Source organism: Homalodisca vitripennis, chromosome 1, assembly GCF_021130785.1.
Source record: "Homalodisca vitripennis isolate AUS2020 chromosome 1, UT_GWSS_2.1, whole genome shotgun sequence".
Taxonomy (NCBI): Eukaryota; Metazoa; Arthropoda; class Insecta; order Hemiptera; family Cicadellidae; genus Homalodisca; species Homalodisca vitripennis.
In genome coordinates this window covers 111,359,910-111,386,410 of record NC_060207.1, presented here as the reverse complement: position 1 = coordinate 111,386,410, position 26,501 = coordinate 111,359,910, and the positions used below count along the sequence as shown (strand labels likewise).

Genomic DNA, 26,501 nt, shown 5'->3' with positions numbered 1-26,501 from the left:
GCTGAATCGGCATCTCAGCAGCTCTCTGACGTCACGTAAGTGTTTCGGATGTTCTGAGTGCCGGATATGCCTGCTTCTCCTCAGTCCCGTTTCTTGGGAAGACTGAATCGACATTATTATAAAAATCTAAGAAAGCAACACCTTTGAAAACTAACTAGTTTTTAACTCAGAATTATGCACGTTACAAACTTTAATTTTTATATTTTGCCTTATTGTGTACTTTTTGTTTTCATAATAAATTTTTGTCTTAGAAATGTATGTGATTAATTTTTTATACATTTAAACACTTTGTAAACCTTTGTTTTGTTAATGTCAATGAGAAAAGATAGCATCCTTTCCAACCTTGGTGGTTAGTTAGTTTGTTGTGTTATTGTAACCCTTACTATAAAAAATATACACTTTAGAAATTGTAAAAACATAACGTATTTAGTAAAGTACTGGATGCTTACGATCGCCGCAACTCGCGGCCAAGTCATTCTTCTACTTACACAGACTAGAACAACATACACAAACGAAATAATTTAAAGATACTAACACTACAAACCCATGTACACTTAAAAACGTTCAATATCATTTGTGAAACAAACAGCAGCGCAAACAAAACACGGACGGCTCGTCCGCGTAACGGTCGATTCTAAACGCGACTGACGCGCTCACTTTACAACCGCCATAAAAATCAGAATCTAAACAAAATGTAACAAAACCTATATCAAAAGTTACGTTGAAGCCTTTGGAATGCGTATGTATAGTCATTGAGCCAATTTAGATAAATAGTATACAAAATATAAGCGTTACTGCAGAAGTCGCTAACAGCGATTCTGGCATTTCTTGCATATAATGTGGGATCGCTGACAGCAATGCTCCGGCACTCAAAGGGTTAATATTATTAACGTACTATACACTTACCAAAACTAATACTCTTTAAAACCCTTTACAGATGGAGTCTTCTAGCTTTTAGATATAACAAATACTGCCATTTATTTATAACATGTGGTATTTGTGGTGTAATTGGGGGGGGGGGGGGGTGGGGGGGGGGGGGGGTGGGGGGGGGGGGGGGTGGGGGGGGGGGGGGGTGGGGGGGGGGGGGGGTGGGGGGGGGGGGGGGTGGGTCAGATTCTCCTAAGTAGTGAAAATGTTAGGCCCAAACCGAACTGAGAACTTCACACTTCCTGAGATAACCTAATCCACCACCAAGTCTTCTGGTGACCTCAATTCTGCACATAGAAGTTGATATGGTTGCTTCAGATTCTCCTAAGTAGTGAAAATGTTAGGCCCAAACCGAACTGAGAACTTCACACTTCCTGAGATAACCTAATCCACCACCAAGTCTTCTGGTGACCTCAATTCTGCACATAGAAGTTGATATTATTGCTTCAGATTCTCCACAATGAGAAAATAATATTATTCGCCTTGACATCGAACTTCTGAGTCAGATCCAGTGTTAATGATTGCTTACTGCAATACATGGTCTCGATACAAAATTTAAAAATAAGGAAAACAAATCCGTTATTGTTCAAAAATTTCATTTTAATTGTGCCTTCAATTCTGTTCATATATATGAACAGTTATTATTCACATTGTATTTTGAATTCTAAATATCTGATTAATATTTTCATGAATTAAACTGTGAAATAAATTAAAAGTTTGTTAACATAGTAAATAAATCCTAATTTGTAACCAATGAATGATTTTGTTAGATCATAAAATACACTATTTTAAATATTACCAGGCTAGGATTATAATGAATCAGTTATAGATAAAAAGTGAAGCCTCCAATTGGAAAAATACTATTGACACTCAATACAATGTTTTTATTATTTGTACAAAAGCGTCTAATGTAAAAAATAACAATGTAGTCTAATTAATCTCTATAAGTTACAAATGTGGATTAGACATTATTTTTAAATAAAAAGATTATTTAAGGAGTTTTTCAGTAACATGTTTAAAAAATTATACTTTCCTCGTTTTACAAAAAAATTAAATACCACGTAGCCATTTTATTTATTACCACATCCATTTGAGATTGTAGCTTTTCATTAAACTTAAAAAAATTGTAAATATCTGAATATTTCCTGTTAAATAGAAATAAATGTTAGTACTACTTTTAATATATTCTTGAGATTTTTGTCATATAGTCTTCTATAAAATCAATGTCATAAATAACTTTCAACTTTAAAATAGTGGTACTAATCAATTTCAGTTAACAGAACATTATTAATTAAGCTGAATAAATAATTTAAGCTCTAATACAAAAATGCTATTAATCATATCAAAATCAGAATACAAAACCAAAATTATGGATAAAAATCATCGTGCATTTATAGATATAAACACATTGAAATTACTGTTTCCTCCTTTTCAGAAACGGTGGAAATCTATAATTTGTCCTCAAGTAAGTTATGTAGATATTTAGAAAAGTCAGTAACTTAAAAGCAATGAATGGATCTTCTGTAACTCTCAAATATATTTAGCAGATATTTTAGTTGTTTGAAACTAATTTAGTATTGTAATGGGCTAATAGTAGTTTGAAAATAGATTTTCCTTTGTAAGGAAATTGTTTTTGTCATTTTCAAGTCTTTTTTATTTACTGATCACAGAAGCTAACTGATAATAATTTATTATACATTCTAACAAGGAGTTAAATTTGATATATATATAATATATCACGTTGCATATTATAATAAGATTCTGGGTCAGAATACGTTTTATTTTGGTTTCTAACCCAAACACAATGTAAGAAAATCATTAGGATTCAGAAAAGTATAGTTGTCTTCCCCAATTGCTTGGTCTTATTTGTTATTGTTATTATACAAAAAACATAACAGCATACAGAGTTAATGGAAGGTAAGAGTGTTCTCTTTTAATGCATGATTTTCTGGGTTTCATAGAAGGAGAATGATTTTGATATTGCATTTTCACATTTAAGGCTCCAGAAAATGACTATATAAGTTACAAATTTCATCATTAAAATAATTTGCATAAAAATACAGTGAAAGAAGTAAAAATATTTTACTTTGCAAATTAAAAATTTTTTATCAGGGTAAGCCTTAGATTCAAATATTTGTTTCACAGCAAATTGATCAAGTCAAATTGAAGAAGCCTATAATTCTGATATTTTAGTAACAATCGATGTGTAAACAGCATTCATATTTTTTCAAAAATTTACACTCTGGATGGGAGATTAATCATTTATAGAAGAAATAGGAAACAGGCCTAGATTAGTGCATTGTGGCACCCCATTTGTCACAGCTTATGCTTAAATTGATATGGAATGATTTTATACTGATGTTTTACATTCTGTCAGTCAAGTTTGATTTCCATAATTTCTAATTTTTTAACAAATTAAATATAATCAAAGCATATAAACAAAACTTTTCTTTCCACTCAAATGTTATTATTAAAAATGAAGTATATGTTATTTCTAGAACAGTTTCATTGACATTACACATTTATTAATGAGAAATCTTGAAAAGTTGCAAATTAACAAATACATTATTGAGCATATTTGTTGTTGACAAAACCAATACAGTAAACCTGTAATATCTGGGGGCTAATATGGTAACAGGTATGTTGTTAAAACCAGATATGAAATTATTATATGAAGAACAAAAGTTTGTTGTAAATGAACTACGAATTTTACAGTTTACTCCCTTTAAAAGCACTATCTAACTATAGAAACGTTGAATACTGTTTTTTTGTGAAAGTTTAAAAATATATGATATATATCAAATTTGTATTCTATTTGAAACCATAAATGTAAACTAATGAATTGGATATTTTATGTATTTGAGGTCATTTATGTTAAATAAAACACAATTTAATAGGGTATAAAACATAAATTTATTTTAGAATAAGTTAAATGTCCAGTAATAATAATTATTTAACACTCATATCTTTACTTAATTAAAAAGTAACTATCCTATACACTGTTAATGTGTATTTATAAGCTGACACAACTGCACTGATATAACAGTTTTCTTGAAACTTTGATTATACTAGTTGTGTAGGCACAAAGTGATGGTTTCCAAAAGTAGCATGGGTGAGGTCATCATGAAAGGAAATAAAGCTCCTACCCCTCTCTCTCTTTTTCACCTCCCTCTGACATGTGGGAGAGAGTAATCGAGTTTGTTCACATAGCTCTTCTTGCTCGCAAAGCTTATAGTTAGTTTTATTGTTTGTCACTAGGGCGGATATCAGAGATACCGGATATGATAGGTTTTACTTATATTACATTATTTTAGGTGTTTCTTACATTAATTTTAAAATGAAAGTAACAGTTCTTTTATTACTAGATAAAGAAAAGTTTTAACCACAAAAGCTTATACCTACTGTATGTGTAGACTCTGTGAACATTCCTTAAATTTTAGACTATTTACACCAAAAGTGTTTTCTTAACTTCTTTTAAACTTAAAAATAATAGTAAGTTCTTAGAAATTGTAACATTTTTTTAATACATTTTAATATCCAGTATTTTTTAGCCAGTTGCATCAGTTAACAAATTTCTAATATACTAATAATTGTATGAAGTATATACTATACATACATTATTATAATCTTAAAGTTGGGTATAAATGATGTACTTCATTCATTATTAATTTTTTTTGAAAACTTGAAGAAAAGAAGTAAAGTTACATACATTTTTTTGAAATTCATAACATAACACATACATTACATTACATAACACATATTACTTAAAACAACCAAATTCACAAATTTCCTTTATAATTTAAACCATTAGTACTCATAAAATTGATTTCTTTGTCTTATTCAAAATCTAGAGTCTTGTACTGTAATTCTACATACTTATATTTTATTTATATTAAATTCATTTTTTATCTAATTTTTATAATAAATAAATAAAAACAAAAAGGTGGTTTGGCACTTTTATGGAAGACTAACAAATTCAAACTATTGTTTCCATATTTTCAGAAACGATGGAATACTACTAATTGTCCTCAAGTAAGTTATGTAGATATTTTAGACTGAAGGGAATGAATTAATAGTGATTAAATTAAAGCTTTAACTACTCTCAAAATATTTTTTTCCATAATACAAGCATTCTGGAATTCCATACAATTCTCTGAGTTTGAGAACTTTGATTATCCATTTAGAACTAAAAGGTCATTTGAAAAGGTGTATTTCAATGATAAAACCATTTTTTCAAGTTATTTTAGGTATATTTGTCAAAAGGTTTCAAAAATAAAATATTTAAAAAATTAATATTTCTTGTTAATCAATGGTGTTACTCCAACACCAACCACTAAGCTAAACTATCAGGCATTGGCCCAATATAACTGACCAGGTACAAAACGAACTGGTTTGAAACACCATTATCTACAACTGAATGTCAAGATATATTTAGCATACCTATTAGTAATGCTTGTTGGAGAAATTCCAATCTCTACAGTGTCTTATTTCTCTGTAACCAGACCAAGAAGCAATCTGTGGTTACTCTTATGAGTATTTACATGGAAATCTCAAGAATTCCAGTCAGTGATGGATGGTTATCACGAGAAATCTCCATTTCCACATTTTCCTTTACTCTTCAATAGGTTTGAAAATTCGTGAGCTCCAACAGAATGGGTCATTTGAATCACGCACTTGAAAAATATATAGTTAACAATGTAGGTGTCAGAAGTATTCAAGGAACATATACAACAAGCGACAAGACCATAGTATTGTTACGCTTATAATATCAATAATTGAAATTTAAAAGGCTTGGTTGTGAAATATTGTTGGAGGTCATCATTGTTTGTTAGTGGCTCATGAGATATATTATAATGGATAATCAAAGTTTAACCTCAATTTTAATTATTTTGGAACTGAATTTGCTGACTGAGCAAGCAATATCCACTTTATTATTTTTGTTCTGTATTGTTATATTATTTTATACTGTTGCCTGAAAGACAACAGGTGCTAGAGAACATTCTTCAACTTTCCTGTCATGAATTCTTTATTTGTCTTGCATAATCATTTTCAGGACGATTTTAGTAACTATTGTTAAGGGGAATCAGTTTAACTGTATGCAAACTGAAGTAAATTCACACTGAAGTATTTTGGGGATCATGTCAGTTGAAAGTGAATGTACAACATGGTAGTGTAGCATTGTAGTCACTGACACTTGACTAATGCATCTGTGTGTCTGTGTTGTCCGTTGTGTGTGTGTGTTTTGTCCTTGTGTCTTGTGTGTGTGTGTTGCGCCGACTCGATACAGAGTGGGTGGCGTAAGCTCGGCGGCGGCGGGTTGAACCGCATGCAGAATCGAGCCCTGGCTGATCTTGTATCTCGCCTCGACCAGGACCCCAAGCCGTCGTCAGGTGCCAATGAGGACTCTCGAACGCGGCGCAGACGACTCTACCGGATGGCCTCAGAACAGCGGCCTGCCTTCCCATTCCAGCACCGCAACTTCTATAGCCACGTTATGGAGAATAAGGAGGTGGTCAAGACGCTTTCCTTGCTGTCATCTTGCACACAGGAGATCAAGCCGGTTAGTACATTACTTTAACTGGGCTCTAAACTGTTGTGTAAAAGCACAAGTGTTAAAATTGTTCAGGCGTTACTATATTATAGTTATCTAATTTTACAAATGGTGATTTTCTTAATAATTAATGATCAGAATATAGCACATATTGGCATTATTTTTGATGTATTATCATACTAATTGTATTAGAAAATACTCTTACAAATTGAAAAGTGGAGAAATATATTTCAATTTTGAGAATGAAGTACAAGAAGGAAGCAATATGCAAACAAAATATCACTTAAAGTACTTAAAAAAAGTACCCACAGACCCATCAATGCTGAAGAAAGAACTACATTTTTCTAAAATTTTATTTTTCTTTGATTAATCATTAATGTTTAGCAAAAAAAAATCAGCCCTAAGGTAGACTTTTAAAGTCAAATGATTGAATATGTTGTAGCACATTTCTTAATAATCCAAAAATAACTACAACCAATATGGAATGTGATAGTTTTTAAAATTACTATTTCTGTTCCTCAAATCGAAGTCACAGAGCGAATAGTTTGTTGAATTATACGAATATCTAGACCCTCAGTTTTTTTTTCCTTCAGTTACTGTTAATATGCCACCCACAATGTCTAAGGAAACCAAACTCAATTCTTTTCATGTACACATTCACAATTGTAGATTAAATAAAATCCACAATAAATTAACTGGCCTTGTTGCCAGTGGCAGATTATGACCTTAGCGGCACATGTTAACTTGCGGCCCCCCCTACCTAAAAAAACAGAACTACACAAAATAAAAAGGTTGGGACTTACAATTAAAACTAAGTTAGTGGCTTTGTACACTTTATAATATTCAAATCATATTAGTGACATTATACATTGATTACATGAATAGTTTTATGTTTTATATTTCCTTACAAATCAACTTTTCTAGCTTTTAATGCAGCAAACTCGTCTACAATATCATCAAAATTCAGTTCATTCAACAGTTCAGCATTTGCAGAAAACCCAACTAGGCTGGACAGCCTGGTGTCAGTGGTTGAGTTGCGTAGGTAATTCTTCACACGTTTGAGAATGCTGAATGACCGTTCTCCCGATGCATTTGAAGACATCATGCATAATAAGATTTTTAGTGCAGTATCAATGTTTGGGAAGAGTGTTGTCAGTTGTTTCTCTCCCTGATAAATTTTAAATAGTAAGCAGGTAAATGATGTTCTTTTGCGTTTTCTTCTATACCTTCAGCTTCTTCCACAAACGCTTTAAAATGGATCAGTTCTTCCCCAAGTTCAGATGTGAGATCCGAGGAATATTTATCCACCAAACCACACGCTTTTTGATGAATTTCCTCATCATTTAGTTTGTCCATGTTATACAAAACACCAAAAACCTCATTTTGATCAAAATAAATTTTTGACCTGTTGTCTAATTCCTGGGTTATATTGTCAATAACAATATAAAATGTATTTACAATCATGTTTTGTCTTCCATCAAACCTACTGGTATCATTGTCAGTGCCATTTAATTCGTCTTCATCTGACATTCTATTTCTCTTCCTTCTCCTTTTCGTGTCTTCCTCGTAGTTAGCTACCTCACTTTTTATTAATTCCATACCCTTCTGTTCATAGTAATCATATCTCTCTCTAAGGGTCTGTACGTAATCTCTAAGTGATTTAAACAGATTACAAACTATTCCCAAGTCAGCACTTGTGCTTTACATGGTTTTACTAGTAGCGTTGAAACGTTCAAGGATATCATTCCAAACTGCCAGTAGTATTACTATTTCAATTTTGCCAAATGAGTTGCATAGACCCTCAGCTGCAACTCTACATTCTGGTTTTTCTTGTGGGTTCTTCGCTATTTTTTCAAGTGCTGCATGAAACTCCCAGTAGTTAACAATTAAAGCTCTTGAAGCATTCCACTTGGCTAACCACCTTGTAGTATTAAGTCTCTTAGGTAAAAGCTTTTGTTTACTATCGCTGTCCTTTATCAGGTTTTCAATGGTCACCCATCTTGAAGTTGATGCACTAAAGAAAACATACGGTTCTTGTATAAACATAAATAACTTGGTTGCTTGAAGGCAAGAGCTAGCTGCATGTGTTCCTACTAAATTCAATGAATGAGCGGAACATGGAATGAATTCCGCAAGTTGATTGTGGCCTTTGATTCGTGATTGAAGTCCTGAGTACTGACGAGACATATTCGCGGCATTGTCGTACGACTGGCCTCTCATATCATCTAAAGGTATTTTTAGGGAAGCCAACATGTTCAAAACAACTTCTTCCATTCCGGCACCAGTGTGATCGTCTATTCTGATAAAGCTTAAAAATCTTTCTATTGGACACCCATCATCTAAAATGTAACAAACAATAAATGTTAACTGATCGTGATGAGTTATATCGGGTGTAGAGTCAATACTGATAGAATAATATTTACTTAATTTTAACTCCTCGACGATGGTTGAAACAATTTTTTTATGCATTATTTCAGCCAATTCATTGCATATTGTTGACAAGTAACTCACTTTTCCTGTTCCATGATTGCCATGCGTTTGAAGATGTGCTTTTAAAAAATCGTCATACTCAGCTACAACCTCTAGTATTCCCATGAAGTTCCCACTTGTTAAAGAACCAAACACTTCATTCTTAGAACATCGAAAGGCCAATCCCCGAGACCCAAGGAACTTTATTACGTGAATAACGCGTGATAAAACTTTACGCCAGTAGTCAACTTCTTTCATGTACTGTTGATGTAATGCAGAATCAATTTTACCAAGAACATTTCCTCTCTTAACAAAAGAAAGGGTGTTATTTCTATGAGCTGAACTTTTTTCATGTTGTGAAAGGCGGCTTACATTCTTCCAATCATTAAATCTATTTGTAAAAGCAGTGTCACAATTAATTGATTCATTGTGAAATAGGGTACAAGGGACACAATAAAAACAACCTGCAGAGTGTGAATACATCAGCCATTCCCTCTTTTGTAATTGTCCATTTTTCATGCGCGTAAACAGCATGCTCTTGTTGGCATAACACGTTTTATCTAAATACACACGCTTAGATGTTGAAAAGTCTCAATCTGTAATTTTTGATAGGTGCTTTGGTAAGCTTTTAATTATAATGTCTTTCATTTCGTTGGTCAATGGCCCCCAACAATTTGGATCAGTTAAATCAAAGTTAACATTCTTCTCTGGTACATTAAGACTACTGGTAGATTGTATTTGTGGATTTGAATCCGGAAGGCTGTGTATAACTGAGTGTTTGTATTTATCGTCATCGTAAAGGGTGTCTTGTTCATTACTTAAAAAACTACTTTCAGGGCTTGTTTCTGAGCTACAACTACGTGTAGACACGTCTTGTAATGCATTTGACCCTGATCCTTCTCCAGTCACTTTGCTGTCAAATTTAGATGTTTTGGAGGTTATGAAAAATGTGTTTAGTTTAGGGGTTTTATCTAATAATTTAGAGGCAGCATCATCTTTTGCCTTTTTTTAACTTACGCTTGAAAGCACTACTCGCTGAATGCAAATTTTGAGACATCTTTGATGGACTGATGGACGTCAGTTAGGTACTTTGTTACTTGAATTACTGTTCAGTAATTCACTTCACTCATACTAGGCATACTCACTGAAATACGAATGACTGAACTGTTACTAAACTAAAACAAAAATAGATAGTATACTAGTAATATACTCGTACTTTATAGATTAAATGTAACAGCACGTTTAAAAACATATATAAACAACTATATTCGAACAGAACAGTCAACAACAATGTTCAACCCTGCTGGGGTAGTGCCGATCACTACACTAGCTTAGTGATGGATTATTCGAATAAAAAAGTTATTCGTTATTTGATAGTTTTTTTGCCATACAATTAATCGATTGTTTTAAAATTATTCGAATAAATTTGGGTGAATAAATGTTTTGAATAAACTGTTACGGGTTGCGGCCGTTTGCGTTTAGTTTTATTCGCTCAAATTATTATTCTTTCTTTGGGGGAAAGTATGGGACCTGTTTATTCATTCAGCTGTTTGTAAATGTGAGCTGAACGAATAAATAACACTTATGATTGATCAGTAAGAAAATATTATCATTAAATTAAAACATTGTATTAATTTTGTTGTTTTAGATATAGAAAATTACGTATTAAATTTGTTATTTAAAAATTAACCTTATATAGCATTGCACTTAAGATAATAATTGCCAATTCATGAAATATTGAAATTATTAGTAAATTAATATTCATGTATTTTTATTCGTTAGTAAAATGTTGGAATTGTTTATTTGACCAGATATGTTTTATTTATTACTTATTTTTACTGTTAAGTAATAATGTTAACGGGGTAAACAAATGTTAGAACAACTTCAGGATTATTACACACAATTTTATTCTTACATTTTAAAGGAAATTAATAATAAAGGCATAAATTCAGTGAATATTAAAATATTTTAACAAACAAGAATATGAACAGTAGTATTGATTAAAAGTAATAAAAACACACTAAATTTTTCTGTTAATACTACTTAGGAAAGCAACAAAGAAAACTAAAGTTTAGGTTCAAAAACCAGCACAAAATAAGTTAAATTAATGTGAAAAACACACAAATGGAAAGTTCACTCCAAGTTTGAATGTAAAAATAATATGTTGTTAATGTTTTTTGGCTTTAATCGGTTTCTCCGATCATTTACTACTTGTCCCGCAATTGAGAACAGTCTTTCTGACGGAACAGAAGTGGCGGGCAAACACAAATATTTTTTTGGAGATTGTATATTTCAGGCAGTACATCTTTGTATTTACGGCAAAAGGGTAGAGGATTTTCCCAACGTTTTGGTTGAGGAAGTTCTAAGTAATGCCCGCACTATTAGAGCAGCTACTTGCGATGGAAGATGATACTTGATTTTTCTTCTTTTCTTCTATCCTCGAATCGACCCATTTCCATAGATTTTGTCTCCTTGCAAGTTTTGTTTTTGCTTGCGTAGCCTGCTCTGAAAACAGTTTTCTTCTGTCTCCTGAACTTCTTCGATAATTTCCTCTGACGAAGGAAACAGAGTCTGATTTATTTTTTAATATTAAATTCCAACTCTTCCATGATTAGTTTCTCTGCCCTATCAGCATTTTCTTTCAATCCAAAAGAAGTTTTCATAAATCTGGATCGAGAAACGTGGCTTTTGATGCTATTTTATTTTGTTCCCATGCAGAGAACCTCCTATAATAACTTCTTGAAGCTTGTTTTTTAAATAAATGGCAACATCCGTTCCTGGCGACAAAAGATTTGATGACATTACTGTACGCTTCTGATTAGAGGAATAACCATAGAAATCGTAGGGTAAGTTTCACCCGATAGTTCTTCAGTAATTGTCTCCATAGGCTGGAGGACTTTGACACAATCACTTACAACCTGCCACTCTGAGGCATCGAGGGTTTCCGGAGACTTTGGTAAATGTGACAAAGCAACACATAAGGGTGTTCTTATTTCTAACAATCTATTTAACATTATTAGAGTGGAATTCCATCTTGTAGACACATCTTGTTTTACTTTTAAAAGTGGAAGTTTCATTTCAGTTTGCGTCTCCTTTAACTTGTCTGCGGACCAAATTGCTACTTTTAAAATAAGTAACTATGTTTTTAGCCTTCTTTATAATTTCTTTGAATGGTGGATTGTCTTCAAATTGTGTCAGTAACACAGAGATTCAAGGTGTGTGCAACACAAGGTACGTGTGTCTTTTTTAAGTGCTCATTGACCAGCACATTTTATGTTGGACCCATTATCTGTAACAATTGCTGTTATTTTATCAGAAATATTCCATGATGAAAATACTTTGCTTAATGCACTTGATAAGTTTACGGCAGTGTGGCTGCCAGGAATTTCCCTTGTTTCAAGAACGACATTTTTTTGTTCGTCATTAAAAATGAAATGACATGTCACTGTAAAATACGACTCATTTAAATCCGAGGACCAAATGTCCGTTGTTATACCAACACTCTCAGTTTCACTAAAGCATTGATCTAATTGTTGAAGAAATGTCATTGCAAATACTTGGAATGATGTGTTTGTTAATGTCTTTCTTGAAGGAAGTGTGTACAATGGTTGAAGTTTGTTAGAGTACTCTTTAAAACCTCTATTCTCCACTATTGACTAAGGTTGCAGGTCTACACCAATCATTTTAACGAGTGTTCGATCAATAGACTTTTTCTTCCGACTGAGATAATGACGTTTTTTTGGGTTACCTGTGTCAGTTTAAGCTGCCGAGGGCGTTTCTTTAAGGGCTCAGATGACTCCAAAGATGCTACAGAAGCTGAAGAGGATGTAGATTGTGTTGGCTGCAGGAGGAAAGATGGTTCGGAGGACATTTCACCACTTTCACAACTAATATTTGATTCGTTAAAATTTAAAGTGTGTGGGTGTTTAAATTTTAAATGGGACCTTCATGTTGCTAGTATTATTTTGATACTTCAAAGATTTTTTACACAGCCTGCAAATAACACTATTTTGTTCCTTTTGATCAAAAATATTCCCACGCTTCAAACTTTTTCCTGCTCATTTTGAGGAGTCTAAACAGTTAACACTATTCACAGCAAATACAGAAAAAAAACAAAACACAAAATAATACTATACTTAATCTCAACAACAAACATGTTAAATTAGTCACGTATGTGGTCAGACAAGTGACAAGAACTGAACTGATGTCTGATACTCAAGTAACATTTTAGTAACGAAATATTATATAGAGAGCCCTATTCTAGGAATTGTGGCGAGAGGGCAAGGAAGGAGATGACTTATTTCCGCCCTAACCGCGCGATACGGCGCAGTACCGTGGGATTGGAACGTATTCATATTATTCACTTCAGATTCAAACGAATAAATTATTCGATTAACAAAATTATTCGAATAACAACTATTCGATTAACAAATTTATTCGATTAGCGCATCACTACACTAGCTGTCAAGCGGGAGCTAGCAGGAGCATCTTACTGTCGTTTCGTGTCGCGCTTCCCCCACTCTGCGATTGGTCGTCTGGCGCGGGCGCGGCAACTATACAGTTGAAGGAATTTAGCTGTGCTCGTAGGGCCCAAATACTACCCTTTCAACAAATAAACTCTATCTGTGTGGCGGGTTGCGTTTACGTGCTAGCCGCTGAGATGAAGGCGCAACAATCTCTTTAAAGACTTTAAACTCACGACTTCGATTTGCAGATTAGTATTGACAAATACATTATTTTCAAAAGCATGTTAAACAACACCATAACAACTGAAAAAAAGGATAAGTCCTAGTATTGCTATTATTTGGTATTCTCTTGTTATTTAATTCCACCACAATCAGCATTGTCACAAAACAGTCTGATTGTAGTGAGTGTGATTAGTTATTTGGGTCAATACGATTCCTGAAAGGAGGGTTTATCCATGAGTCACAGGAAATGTTTTCGGGACGCAGCGCATAATGCTACCCCGCCACCCCTCTCGCCTATCACCACACACTCAAGGTTACGCGCACAGCTAAAGTCCTCGAACTGTACTGAGCGCAGGGAAGGATGGCCCTATAGACGGGGCGCGGAAAGATGAACGAAGGCGATCGCGCATTTAAATTACTACAATTCTTGTGTAGCGTAAATTTACGGGTTTTTTTATTTTCGTTGCGGATAGCATCGCGGTTAACCCGCTCGCGGTAAATCGGGAGTCTTGTCTACTGTACATTGAAAAACTCGTTTTATATGAATAAAACAATTTTATGTACTGGAAGAAAATCTTTTTTTATTTTTGGGGTTTGCGGCCCCTTTAGACCTGCGGCCCCTTTAGACCTGCGGCCCCTAGGCAGTTGCCTATCGTGCCTAATGGGAAATCCGCCACTGCTTGTTGCCATGATGTTGAAATAAGAAGTGTTGTTACTTTTGTTATGCTTTCAATCTATAAATTTAAAATAATTAAATTAATTAAATATATGACCTTGCTGTCATAGTACAATGCTTACTCAGAACATTTGATAGGTAACATTAAACAGGCTCTTTCAATTAATATTTCACAACTTTAGAGACCAAGATTGGATTTTTAAGTGCTTTAGAGACTAGTAGGACGCAGCCTGGAGGCATTTTCGAAATAAGAATAGGCCTATATTCATCCCAGGGACTCCATTAAAAATGTCAGCACAATCGGTTGAACGTGTAGCAATGGTATGCATGAAAGCAAAGCAAACTAACAAAGACACTTTCGCATTTATAATATTATTAAGATGTAAACTGTATATGTACAAAATTAAAAAATAAAATAAAAATATTTAACAAATTGAAAGGCTGATAATTCAGTGTATGCAATATTCTAAATTAGCTAATATTGTGTGGGGCTAATAACATTCTTTTAGCCCCAAAAATCCTTACTGAATTTATGACTTGAGGTACCGAAATACACTGAGTTTATATGAGTAGTGAATATAAATAGATGATATTTCCATAAGACTTATAGTATCAATACAGAGTAAAATTTTATACTTATCATTCTACAACAATAGTTAATTTTTGTCAATCAATAAACGTGTTTGACAATTTCAAATTCTGTTTATATGTAATCGAGACACATGTTCTTACTAGTTTAGGCCTAGCCTGAAGTAATGTGATAAACAATCCCAGGTTAGAATCCTAAAGAGTAGAGGAGGTTTTTTAGTGGGTAAACCCGTTTTTAGGGGAGTCCCACACTACAGGCTGGCCACCTGTGTGCGTAATTGCATTTTTCCTGCCTCTCCCTCAAAAAAAAAAAAAAAAAAAAGTATACACATCGTATTATACTGATTCTCTCTATTATTCTGTTTGACAGGCCTGTGACCGTTCGTATGCCAGATTAAAGTTAAAAAGTGGAACAATCTCTCATTTATAAAAATAATTAATTAATTATTATAACACTCAGAAGTCAGGTGTTTAAAAATGTTAGGCAGTGAGGTTGGCAATGCTGGCTTTCGGACATTTGTTTATCAATATATGTTACAAAAACTGAAATACTAGTACGTTTTGAGAGCTAATATTTACCCTTTTCTTCAGGTGTAAAAACCTTGACATAAATTTTAGGATATAAAATATTTAATGAGTCAAAAAAACATGTTAGCGATACAAAATTCATATGTGTCAACAAAAAGTTGTATGTAAAAAAAAATAAAATGCCAATAATACAATAATATCAGTTAAGTGTATTGCTTTAACACAAAATGTACACATCGTGATATGTAAGTGGAAACTATATGGGAAATTCCATCTGCTAGTCCTGCATCACAATGATTGTTTCAGTGTTTTTATGTGAAGATGTCCAAATTTAAAATTTCTACCATGTGTACCACTTGCACCTTTGTGAGCTCATCTCTATATGGTTGTGTTGATAATCATGTCCATTTCCTAAGCAGTTACAATCATTTTACATATTTAAATCGATAGTAACATAAGTGGAAAGAAACATGGAACTAATGAAAATAAGAGATGTATGGAATGATGGGAGATTGTACAGATACACAACAACCATTCTAACTATGATACATTTGACTTCTAATATTACGACTACTTAATGACACTTATTTATTATTATATGAACTACTTCATTAATATAATAATAATTAAAAAATGTGATTCTTTCAAAAAATAATTGTAATATGTCATTTGCCTTGAAAATCCTGTTAACCAAGAAAGGAAATTGCAGGATCTGGCAGCTTTCCATGATCGGTGGTTGCCCTATAAGTTCCTGTGGGAGAATGAGAACGTCAAGAAGGATATCCACAGTGTGAACCTGACCGAGTCTGAGGCATCCCTGCGTAGACATGGCGAGCTGGAGGCTGAGCTGGCTGTGGAGCCGGATATGCAAGTTTTTGGCAACTGTCTCACCATATCCGTCGGTAACTATCTTCCTACATTCACAGCAACTGAAAACTGGTTCTACTCTTCCCGCCCAATACATGTAGAATTTTGGTTACAACACATATTTATGTGTACAATGTTTCTGGTCACTATTAACAGGTATCAGAGGTGTTTTCTCAATACCTGTTCTATAACATGTTAATTTTAACAATTGTGGATGTCATAGGTTATCCTGACCAATATCTCCTGTCATAGGTCAACTTAACCCCATAGCTCTGACATCACAGATTACTTACATCTCACCACCTATGGTGTTACAGGTTGCACAGTAACTGTGATGTTACAGGTTTTTCAATGTCTCAGTATTTGTCATGACATAAGTTGCCATAACCTCACCATCTTGGAATCAGTGGTTGGTTACCTTTAACCTCAACATCTCGGTATCACAGGCTACGTCATCTCTGTATCTCATGGTATATTATTCTAAACAGCTCTGGTGTCACAAATTACTTTATCTCAGCAGGTTTGGTGTTCCTGGTTTCACCTTAATTTCATAATAAATTTCACTGTTTTCCTCAACTTAACGTGGATGGACAGACATGTAAAAGGAGTTTCTCTGTTGCTGCACTAGTTAGACTCAGTTATTTGTTGTTTCATTGATCTTTAAATCTTCCAACCGCAAGGAATATTTATTTTTATATAGAGGCTGGACAGTGTAAGATTTAAAATATCATTGTGTTCCAGTAGTCTTTTATATAATTTAACTACAAAATTTTATTAAAAGAAAGATGTGTTGCCACGCTTAAGTTGTTTCTGTGTAGAGAAGCTGAAGTTCGGGCTTCTGACGGAGGTGAAGGCATGCACATACCGAATTGGTCAGTTTGCTCAAAAAGAAGTATCATCGAGAGATGGACTATGTGTACGCAGTAATGAGTGAAATGGAGCGAAAGCTAGACCGCCAAATCCGGGACTTGGACGATGTGCGGCTGGTTATGGATACACTCAAGAAGATTCGGGAGCAGGAGGTTGACATGGAACTCAGGATTGAGCCTATAGAGGTCAGTTTTGATCCTGTAACATTAAAACTTTAGCTGAGTTGGAAATCTGCTGGTTACTGATATAATGTTAATTCCTGTTATAGTAACATATTACTAGTACTTATTATTTTTTTTAGAGGATAAAATACTTTTTAAGCATCATCAGGACTAGAGTTCTGCCTGGTATGTCGGACTCGGAAAATCCCCATACCAACAAAAAACAACCTCTGTTTTCGTTCCCCACACGTAGACGCAGGGAAGACTGGTTCAGAACCGTGTTCTGTATGAGGTGTTTGTGTATGAAATAATGTGAATATTGACAGTTTTCTTTAACAATTTTTAACACTTTTCAACTCAGTATTGCTATACTTGAAGCATACCAAAAGTTTTGGATAAGTATAAAGTTTTATTCATAAGTCTTAAATTTCAAGTTTTATAAATAACTATATTATTAAATTAATGAAGAATCTGGATTCACTTACCATTTGTTGGAAGTACATGTTTCACTGTAATATTTAACTTTGAATTTAAAGTTATAATTCCTACTAAAAGAGACTAATGTGTCTTAAAATGTAATTTGTAATCAGAGCATGTGCTGTTAAAGTACCAATAATAAATCTAAATAATTTAAATTATATTTTAAAATAAAAAAAGAACACTATCCAGAGATTAACTACTGTAAGTCTTCCTGTGGCAGAATTCTCCAAACAGGATACCCCACTACAAACAGCTTGCAGGAAAGTTGGTTGATTACTACTGAAAACCAGCTGTTGTCATTATCTAACAGTCCCGGTGCTGGGCTATGCTGGTATCCATGGACATTGACAAGCTATTAAGTAAACATCATTGACACTGCCTCATTTGTCAAGTTGGGCTATACATTGACTGTAGATAAAAATCAGTGATCAGCATTGACCTTCAAAGACAATACTACAGGGTCTATATGTTTGTGTGTACTTTTTAAAACAAACTTTCTTGTATATGTTTGTGTGTATTTTTTTAAAACAAACTTTCTTGTTCAGTGTCTATCTGTTTGTATGTTGTTTGTCAAACTTTTTCATATTTTATCTGTAAACAAATTTTAAATATATTTTCAAAAACATTCTATTTGTGTATTTGTTTTTACTTTAATTTTCATATAAATATAAATAGGCAAACAATTGAAAATTATATAAAGTAAATATAATAAAATATATTTCATAACATGAACTCTATGTGGATATAAAGGACTGGATATAAAGGATATAAAGAACTGTCAGCTTTTTTACCTTAAATTAACTACTGGAACCTGCCAAAGCTGCCCAATTTTTATCTTTGACCTATTCTATATCATACTTAACCCCAATTTGAGCCAACTTTTTCTTCTGTATTGCATTATGTCTAAGAATCCATGTGGTGCATGCAGTATAGGAGTCAAGTACTCTTCGGTAGCTTGCACAGGACACTGTAAACTTTGGTTCCATGCAAAATGCGCTGGACTTTCAAATGGTGATCTGAGGAAACTATTGAAGGCAGGCCATACTACATGGAAAATGCAATCAATGCAAAATGCTTCCACTTACAGAGCAACCCAGCCCTCGTTTTAACACAGAAAACATTCTAGCTGACCATTTAGGTGATGTAAGTAATGACAGTTTTTCTCTAAGCACATCTGTTAACTCAAATAGTCTGGAAAATGAAATTCTCAATAGTTCCATTAAAAACTTTGGAAAACAGCCTTGTGGATAACAATCTCCTACAACAGAATGCACATGAAGATGATAAGCTGACGATGGCTGCTAAAATAGGTTCGGCACTGCTTGAAGAGAATAAGCTAATTAAAAGAGCATCTAGCTGTTCTGGAAAACAAGTTGGCATGTGCGCAATGCCATCTGGCAAGCAGTGAAGCAAGGATCGAAGAATTTACCAGTAGAGAAGACAAAAATATCTTAGTAGGATTGAAGCCTTGACTCAAGAGTTATCAGACTTACAAAGTATTATACAAAAAGAAAAGCACAAGAATAAGGAAATTCAAAAAATCTTTGAAGACCACGATAAACAACAAGAAAAACTCAATGCAGATCAAATCACCAGAATTAAATACCTTGAAACACAAAATTCCCAGTTAAACAAAGAGTTATACCTAAAAGAAAGTGAGCAACTCGAAACTAAAACAACCATAGAAAATGAGACTCAAACTACAACAAGTTTTACACCAATGGAAACAAAATTTCAAAGTCTGCCAAACATTATATTAGAGTTGGCCGAAATGAAATCTAGACAAGACAACATGGAAATAACAATTAAAAGCCTAAAATGATCAGCTCAACAGCAGGTCTACTTTTCCATACACACCAATCCTTCATGAACAGAGCACTCAAAAGTGCGATGATTCCAACACAAACAGCTTCAAGATCCAGAGAGTTCACTTCAAAATTATTTGTCAACAGGAGCTCATCCAATACTATGAGGAAAAAAATAAAGAAAAACAAACAAACCATATGAGTATATCCCTTCAAACTGCTAAATTTGTTGCCAATCAAATCAATAGCCAGCCCATTTCTTTTAAACACTCTCAGACATCAAACATACTTGGTTTGGACAAGGTGGACTTAGAAACTAAAACTGTCGAGAGCAACTTATTATCTATAACAAAGGGACATTCTCCTTGAAGAAAGGGCCACCCTTCACTGCAAACAAAATTAGAACCATCAGAAACAATAGAAGAATTTTACAACAGAAACATTGAAAAATTTAAGGCTAATAGTTTCAAGGAACCACCCCAATAACAACACTTCTTCTTTTTTAGTACGTGTCTGCCACAGACTGAAGAGAACGTAACCTCTGGCAAAGTTGCTACCAGAAAGACAAACTTGACTGTACTGCACCAGAATGTTGATAGACTTAAAAATAAAATAGACATAGTAAACCATCTCTTTGCAAATGACAGAACCTGACTTGCTAATTTTAACAGAACATGGATTAAAGAAAAACCAGCTACACAATACTAACCTCCTTAATTACACCTTAATTACAGAATTCAGTCGACTACATCACATAAAAGGTGGGGTTGCGATTTTCTGTAAAGATTCTTTAAAAACATTCGTTGAACCCTGTTTCTATTGAAGACATAAGTGTGGAAATGGTCTGTGAAATAACCATGATGGTAGTAAAAAAATACAAAAACAACGTATCTATATAGTTGGCACTTACAGAAACAAAGGTAATTTGGAAGAATCCCTTGAAATAATTTCACAAGCTCTGGAAGTGATACCAACATGGAGTTGCCAGTCGTAGTTATGGGGGACATAAATATTAACTGTCTAATTCCTGAATGGGATGGCATCAAGCTTGAAGAAATGTTGAGAAGCCACAATATGACCAGAAATGTCACTTCCTCCTACGCGAATAACACCAACATCACAGACATCTATCGACTGTGTTTGCACCAACTTGGAAGAGATGAAGATATCTGTTCAAGTGCTAGATGTAGGTATCTCTGACCACACAGCTCAGTTCTGTAAAGTAGTTTGCCAACAATTTGAAACAAGAACACCCGTTTCTGTAAGGCGAAATTTCTCCGAAAATAATTTGTTAGCAATCAAGGCAAGGTTAGGTCAGGAATCATGGGATGATGTACTTGAAGCCCCAGATTATTGACTCTGCTACAACCTTTTCAGTAACACAGTAACTAAGATAATAAGCCATGTCTGTCCTCTAAAACGATCAAGAGTGAAGAAAAAAAAAAGAAGAATAAAATTACAGATGAAGAGGCAGAGAGACTGAGGAAGGACTTTCAAAGAGCCCAGACACTCTACAACACTACTGGAAATTTAGAGCATAAGCAACAAACCGCCTGCAAAAAGAAAGCTTATGATTTAAGGCTTAAAGAATTAAGGCGTCAAGAAATATCTTCCCAAATTGCTCGCTCTGATAACAAGACCAAGGACCTTATGGGAAATAGTGAATGGTGAAAGGAAAGCAAAAACACACCAAAATCCAAAGCAACTTATAATTCCAGATAGAGAGAAAATCACTGACCCAAAAACCATTGCAGATTATTTTAATTTTAACATTCACCACTGCAGCTAAAAAATGCTTTGGCTACAAATCCAAGACAATGCTTCACTACAATTACACACAACTACGGTGCTCCACCTCTGACACTTAATCATTCCACAGTAGAAAGAAGTGAAAAAAAGTAATTTCCTCCTTTAAAACCAAAACATCATCTGGAATTGATGAAGTGTCTTCAAAGCTAATAAAGGTTGTGCAGTGAGGAAATTGCTGGACCACTAACCCAACTTATTAATAAGTCATTTGAAGAAGGAAAGTTCCCAACTAGACTAAAATTGGCCAAAGTAATACCTCTTTTTCAAACATGGCATTACCACAGAGGCAAGCAATTACCGCCCTATTTCCCTGATTCAACGTTTTCTAAGGTGTTTGAAAAAGAAGTACTCTCTCGCCTCATGAATCATGTTGTAGAACATGGCATGCTTACAAATCATCAACATGGTTTTATAAAGGGCCGATCCACAACAACTGCTATTACTAGTTTGGTGGAGTTTATTGTGGATCAACTTGAAGCTGGCAACACAACAACTGCAGTACTATTAGACTTCACCAAAGCTTTCGATTGTCTTGACCACAACCAACTCCTTAAGAAGCTGGAAGCATTTGGGATTTTTGGAACAGCAGCTAGATGGTTTAAAAGTTATCTGACAGACAGGCAACAGGTGGTTGACTTGGTGTGCACAGACAGAGGAACGTCCCGTTCAATAAGATCTAGCCCTTTACTAATACCAAGTGGCGTACCCCAAGGTTCAGTTCTGGGGCCTGTCTTATTTGTTCTTTTTACTAACGATCTCCCCCGGGTTATTGGAAGAATTTTCAAAAACCATTATGTATGCAGATGATACGGTTCTACTTTTAGGTAATAAACATCCTGAATTGCTGGAAGTCTCTTCATACACAGCAACGAACATGGCTGTTCAGTATTGCCATAGTAACAACTTGGTAGTCAATGAAGCCAAGACGCAACAACTGGTCTTTGGAAGAGGAAAGAACGATTTTGGACCATTGCCAAAACATTGACACTGTGGAAGAAGCCAAGTATCTGGGGATCGTAATGGACAATGGAATGAAATGGACACCTCATGTGGACAACCTCTGTAGCAAACTAAGCTCTGGACTTTATGTTGTTCGTCGAAATAAAATCGATAAGTTGATGTCACAGTTGCAATTACTGCATACTATGCACTCTTTTGAAGCACACCTCCGATATGGTCTCACTGTTGGGGAAAATCAAGTGTAGCCAACTTACAAAGACCCTTGACTCTACAGAAAAAATGTATCAGGATACTGGCAGGCCTGCAGCCTAGAGACAGTTGTAGAACATCTTTTGTTGAGCTGTCAATCCTCACTGTGGTTTCATTGTACATCTTAGAAACAGTAATGTATGCTCATGAAAATGGCTTGACCAGAGGCATTGATTTACATTCTTACAACACTCGTCGAGCAGCAGATTTTACACTACCAGAACACCATTCAGCATTATTTGAAGAGAAGCCTTCATATATGGGTGCAAAGCTGTTCAACTCCCTACCTACCGACATTAAGACAGAACAAAACCCCAAGAAAATGCTGAAAAGATGGCTCCTCCAACATCCTTTCTACTCAATTGACGAGTTTTTAAACTGGAGAGCTTTGAACATCAACCAGTGACTGGACTATCATTTACAAAGCTTTGATTTGTAAATTGTTTTATAAAATTTTGATTTGTATAATTTACCTTTTTTTATGACTCTCTTACTGTTCTCAAAGAATATGTAAAATAAAGTATATTGTCTATTGTCTATTGTCTATTGTTAGCATTACTTCAACCCAGTCTGTGTTGCATCTTATGATATCTCTTCTTCCTTACTGGCCTCTTTTGACAATTTTTTTCTTGCATTCACATGTAGGCTGCAACATTCTCCCAGTTTTATTTTTGCTGTAGCATGGGCAACACTATACAAAAAACCACAAGAGAGTGCAGTTGAGGGAGGAGCCTATTTTGCCGGTGACCTTGGAGCGGCCAACGAGAACTGAGCGACGTTGCGAAACTTGTTCCCCGCTGTAACCACAAGCCGCGTGAGTCCAGCGTTCTTAAAATACTTAACCATTACGCTTGAAAGAAATGTTAGAGCTGTCTTGAATTAATTAACTACGTATTACAAAATATAATTTTACGGTCATTTTAAAAAAAAGTACATCTCTGTAGCTTATTTCCATGTTGAGTTAAATGGATTGAAATAAATTATTGTATTATATTACTCATATACGAAGATCGTAGGATTAAAATCTTTAGCCGAAATATAAATTAAAAAGAAAACATAAAAATACCGCAAAAACGTTAATTTCCTGTATTTAACAGTTAGATAATGCCATTATCACTGATATATAATAAGGCATTACATGTTTGCATAGTATAATCATGTTATGTTAAATGGATTTTCAATTTGGTAAGAAAGTTATCAAATACATCTGAAATATATGTTCTTTTCAATAAATATACTTATTCAGTACATAACGGTGGAAATTGTTGCTGCAACGGTTTTGTTACGCACTTCGGTTCTCATAAATTTATAACCATTTGAAAGTATTTTTCCTACCTGGCTATTAATAGTCTTGAATCTCTGTTATGTAAAATTGTTTTCACACGTGGGTGATTTAAATATTTAAATTGGCCATAGTTGAAAAATCATACAGCACAAGTATTTTTATAATATGAATGCACTTTCTTATAAAATTCTAAAGTAACGGTTTTCTATAACATCCAATGAAATTTGAACACGGTACATAATAGATGATGTCAGACGAGTGAAAATGTGGAGGAAACGGGTGAAATACCTGTAAACAAAAGCCGCACCAGCCAGCAGTGGTGGTAATACCAGACGGATGAGTCATACTGTTTCCAAGAAACAGCCCCTTCCTCCTTCCGGTCTCTGACCGTCAGTCAGTGCCTATTGTCGCTTAATCAGTGGCGGTTGAAAATACTGCATTCTCTTCAATTCCAGTACGCGTATATTATTTTGTGCTGAATTTTACTGTTGATGAACGTTTTCGTGTTTTTAAGTGTTGTTTATTGGTAGCTATTATAAGTGTACCGATTATTTTCTGTGTAGTGTCATTAAATTGTAATATACTTGTTATTGTGATTCCTTATTTGGACAAAATGGAGTGTGATGATGTTTGTTCAAGTGCACAGCCATCCGGAAGTAAGAGCGGTAGTGGAAAAACCCTACGTGTGGAGAACGACGTATTATTTACAACGTTTACAACTTCTTAAAAAAACTGTCGTTGACAAATTTCCGAGAAACTCTAAACTTTAAGCAAAGTGGTAAACTGTGTGCTGAGGCCTGCGGTTTAAGTGAAAGAAAAATTAAGTTAACAAAATTAGTAAAGAAGCTAAGCTGTCCGAAGAAGATGGACCTTCATCATCAGAAATTAAGTTTTCAACGCCAGGAAAACAAAGAAGTCGAAAATCCAAAATAACAGGCTTTGATGACTTTGAAAAAGATGTTTTGAGACGAACTGTCCTTTTGTAATACGACAGAGGGGAATTTCCCACATCAAAAAGAATCACGCAGGATCTCAAACAAAAACTTGATTACAACGGATCGGTAACTTCAACAAATAGATTATTAAGGCATGTTGGTTTCAGGTATAAGAAAACCAATGATGGTAGAAAGTTTTTATTGGAACAAAATGATATTGTAGCGGCTCGTTTAAACTTTTTGAGAACTATGCAAGAGCTTAGAGAATCTGGTGATTGTAGGCCCATATATTACCTTGATGAAACATGGGTTAATGAAAACCATACTCGAAAATAAATATGGCAGGATACGACTGAGTCTGATGGACTAAAGGTTCCTCTCAGCAAAGGTAGAAGATTAATAATTTGTCATGTCGGTTCGGCAAAAGATGGGTTTTTGCAAGAATGTAAGTGGGTTTTTCGTTCTAAGACATCATCCAGTTCGGACTATTACGATGAAATGAACGCTGAATCGTTTAGAAAACGGTTTAAAAAATTGCTATGCATTTTGGAAGAAGGCTCGATCATTGTTATGGACAATGCTCCATACCACTCAGTACTCACCGAGAAAATTCCAAATTCATGGAAAAAGGAAGAGATTCAAAATTGGCTGTCTCGAAAAAACATACAACACTGTATGAAAGAAACGAAACCAGAACTTATAATGAGGGTTCTCCCATATAAAACCCAACAAAAAACTTATGAACTCTACGTATTAGCCAATGAAATGGGACATACAGTTGTCAGGCTCCCTCCTTATCACTGCCAGTACAATCCCATTGAAATGGTATGGGCTCAAGTGAAGGGAGAGGTAGCACGTAATAATAAGACATTTAAAATAACCTACATTGAGAATCTTGTTCATGATGTTCTGGACAAAGTGACTAAAGAAGACTGGCAATCAAGTGTTCAGCACGCAGAAGCCTTGCAGCAAGCTGATTTTGAAAAGGAATGTATCCGCACAAGTGTTGTAGAGCAAATAATTATAAACTTAGCAGACAATTCTGATACGAGTAGCAGTGAGGCAGAAAGTGAAAATGAAGAAGATTCCGAGGTTTTGGCTATGATATTGCCGCCTGAGAGCGAATAAATAATATACAAGTGCAAAGGTAAGAATATTATTAAGTCAATCATGCTTTTTAACGTATTTCATTTTAAAATAGTAGGCCCTAAAAGTTATTTAGTGGAAAATTTGATTATTTCATAATTTAAAAATATAATTGTTCGATAATTTTAAAATTGATTATATTGTTATATTTTTTTAATTATTTTTAATCAAGCAACACGTCATGCAGTGTCCAATATAAGCAACATGTATATTAATTTTGTGTGTGTTTAGTAATCATTTAAAATCACTGAAAAGATTGTTTTATGGTATGGAAATAAGCAAGTACTTTACTCTGACTAACTGACGGGACGATTTGTTTGTTTTAATCGATAGTTAGTTTGTAATAACATTAATAAACTATACAAGTAATTTAAATATAATATAGCAAACTGTCAACGCATTTTAAATATTGTTTTTCAATTATACTGATAAGTTTTAAATGTTCAGTATCAGTGTTAGTTGTGACAGCGCAGCGGTTTATCAGCCACAATGCGCCAGCCGTGCCGG

General features: G+C 34.3%; 1 protein-coding gene across 1 annotated transcript in view; it reads left to right on the top strand.

Moving 5' to 3' along the window:
- Positions 1-6,253: 6,253 nt before the first annotated feature.
- The window catches only part of LOC124375223 (dynein axonemal heavy chain 5-like), a 153,501-nt gene continuing 133,253 nt past the window's right edge, over positions 6,254-26,501 (top strand). The window contains 4 exon segments of the mRNA XM_046833360.1: positions 6,254-6,487; positions 16,137-16,329; positions 17,113-17,168; positions 17,170-17,349. Coding sequence (XP_046689316.1) covers positions 6,254-6,487; positions 16,137-16,329; positions 17,113-17,168; positions 17,170-17,349 — 663 coding nt within the window.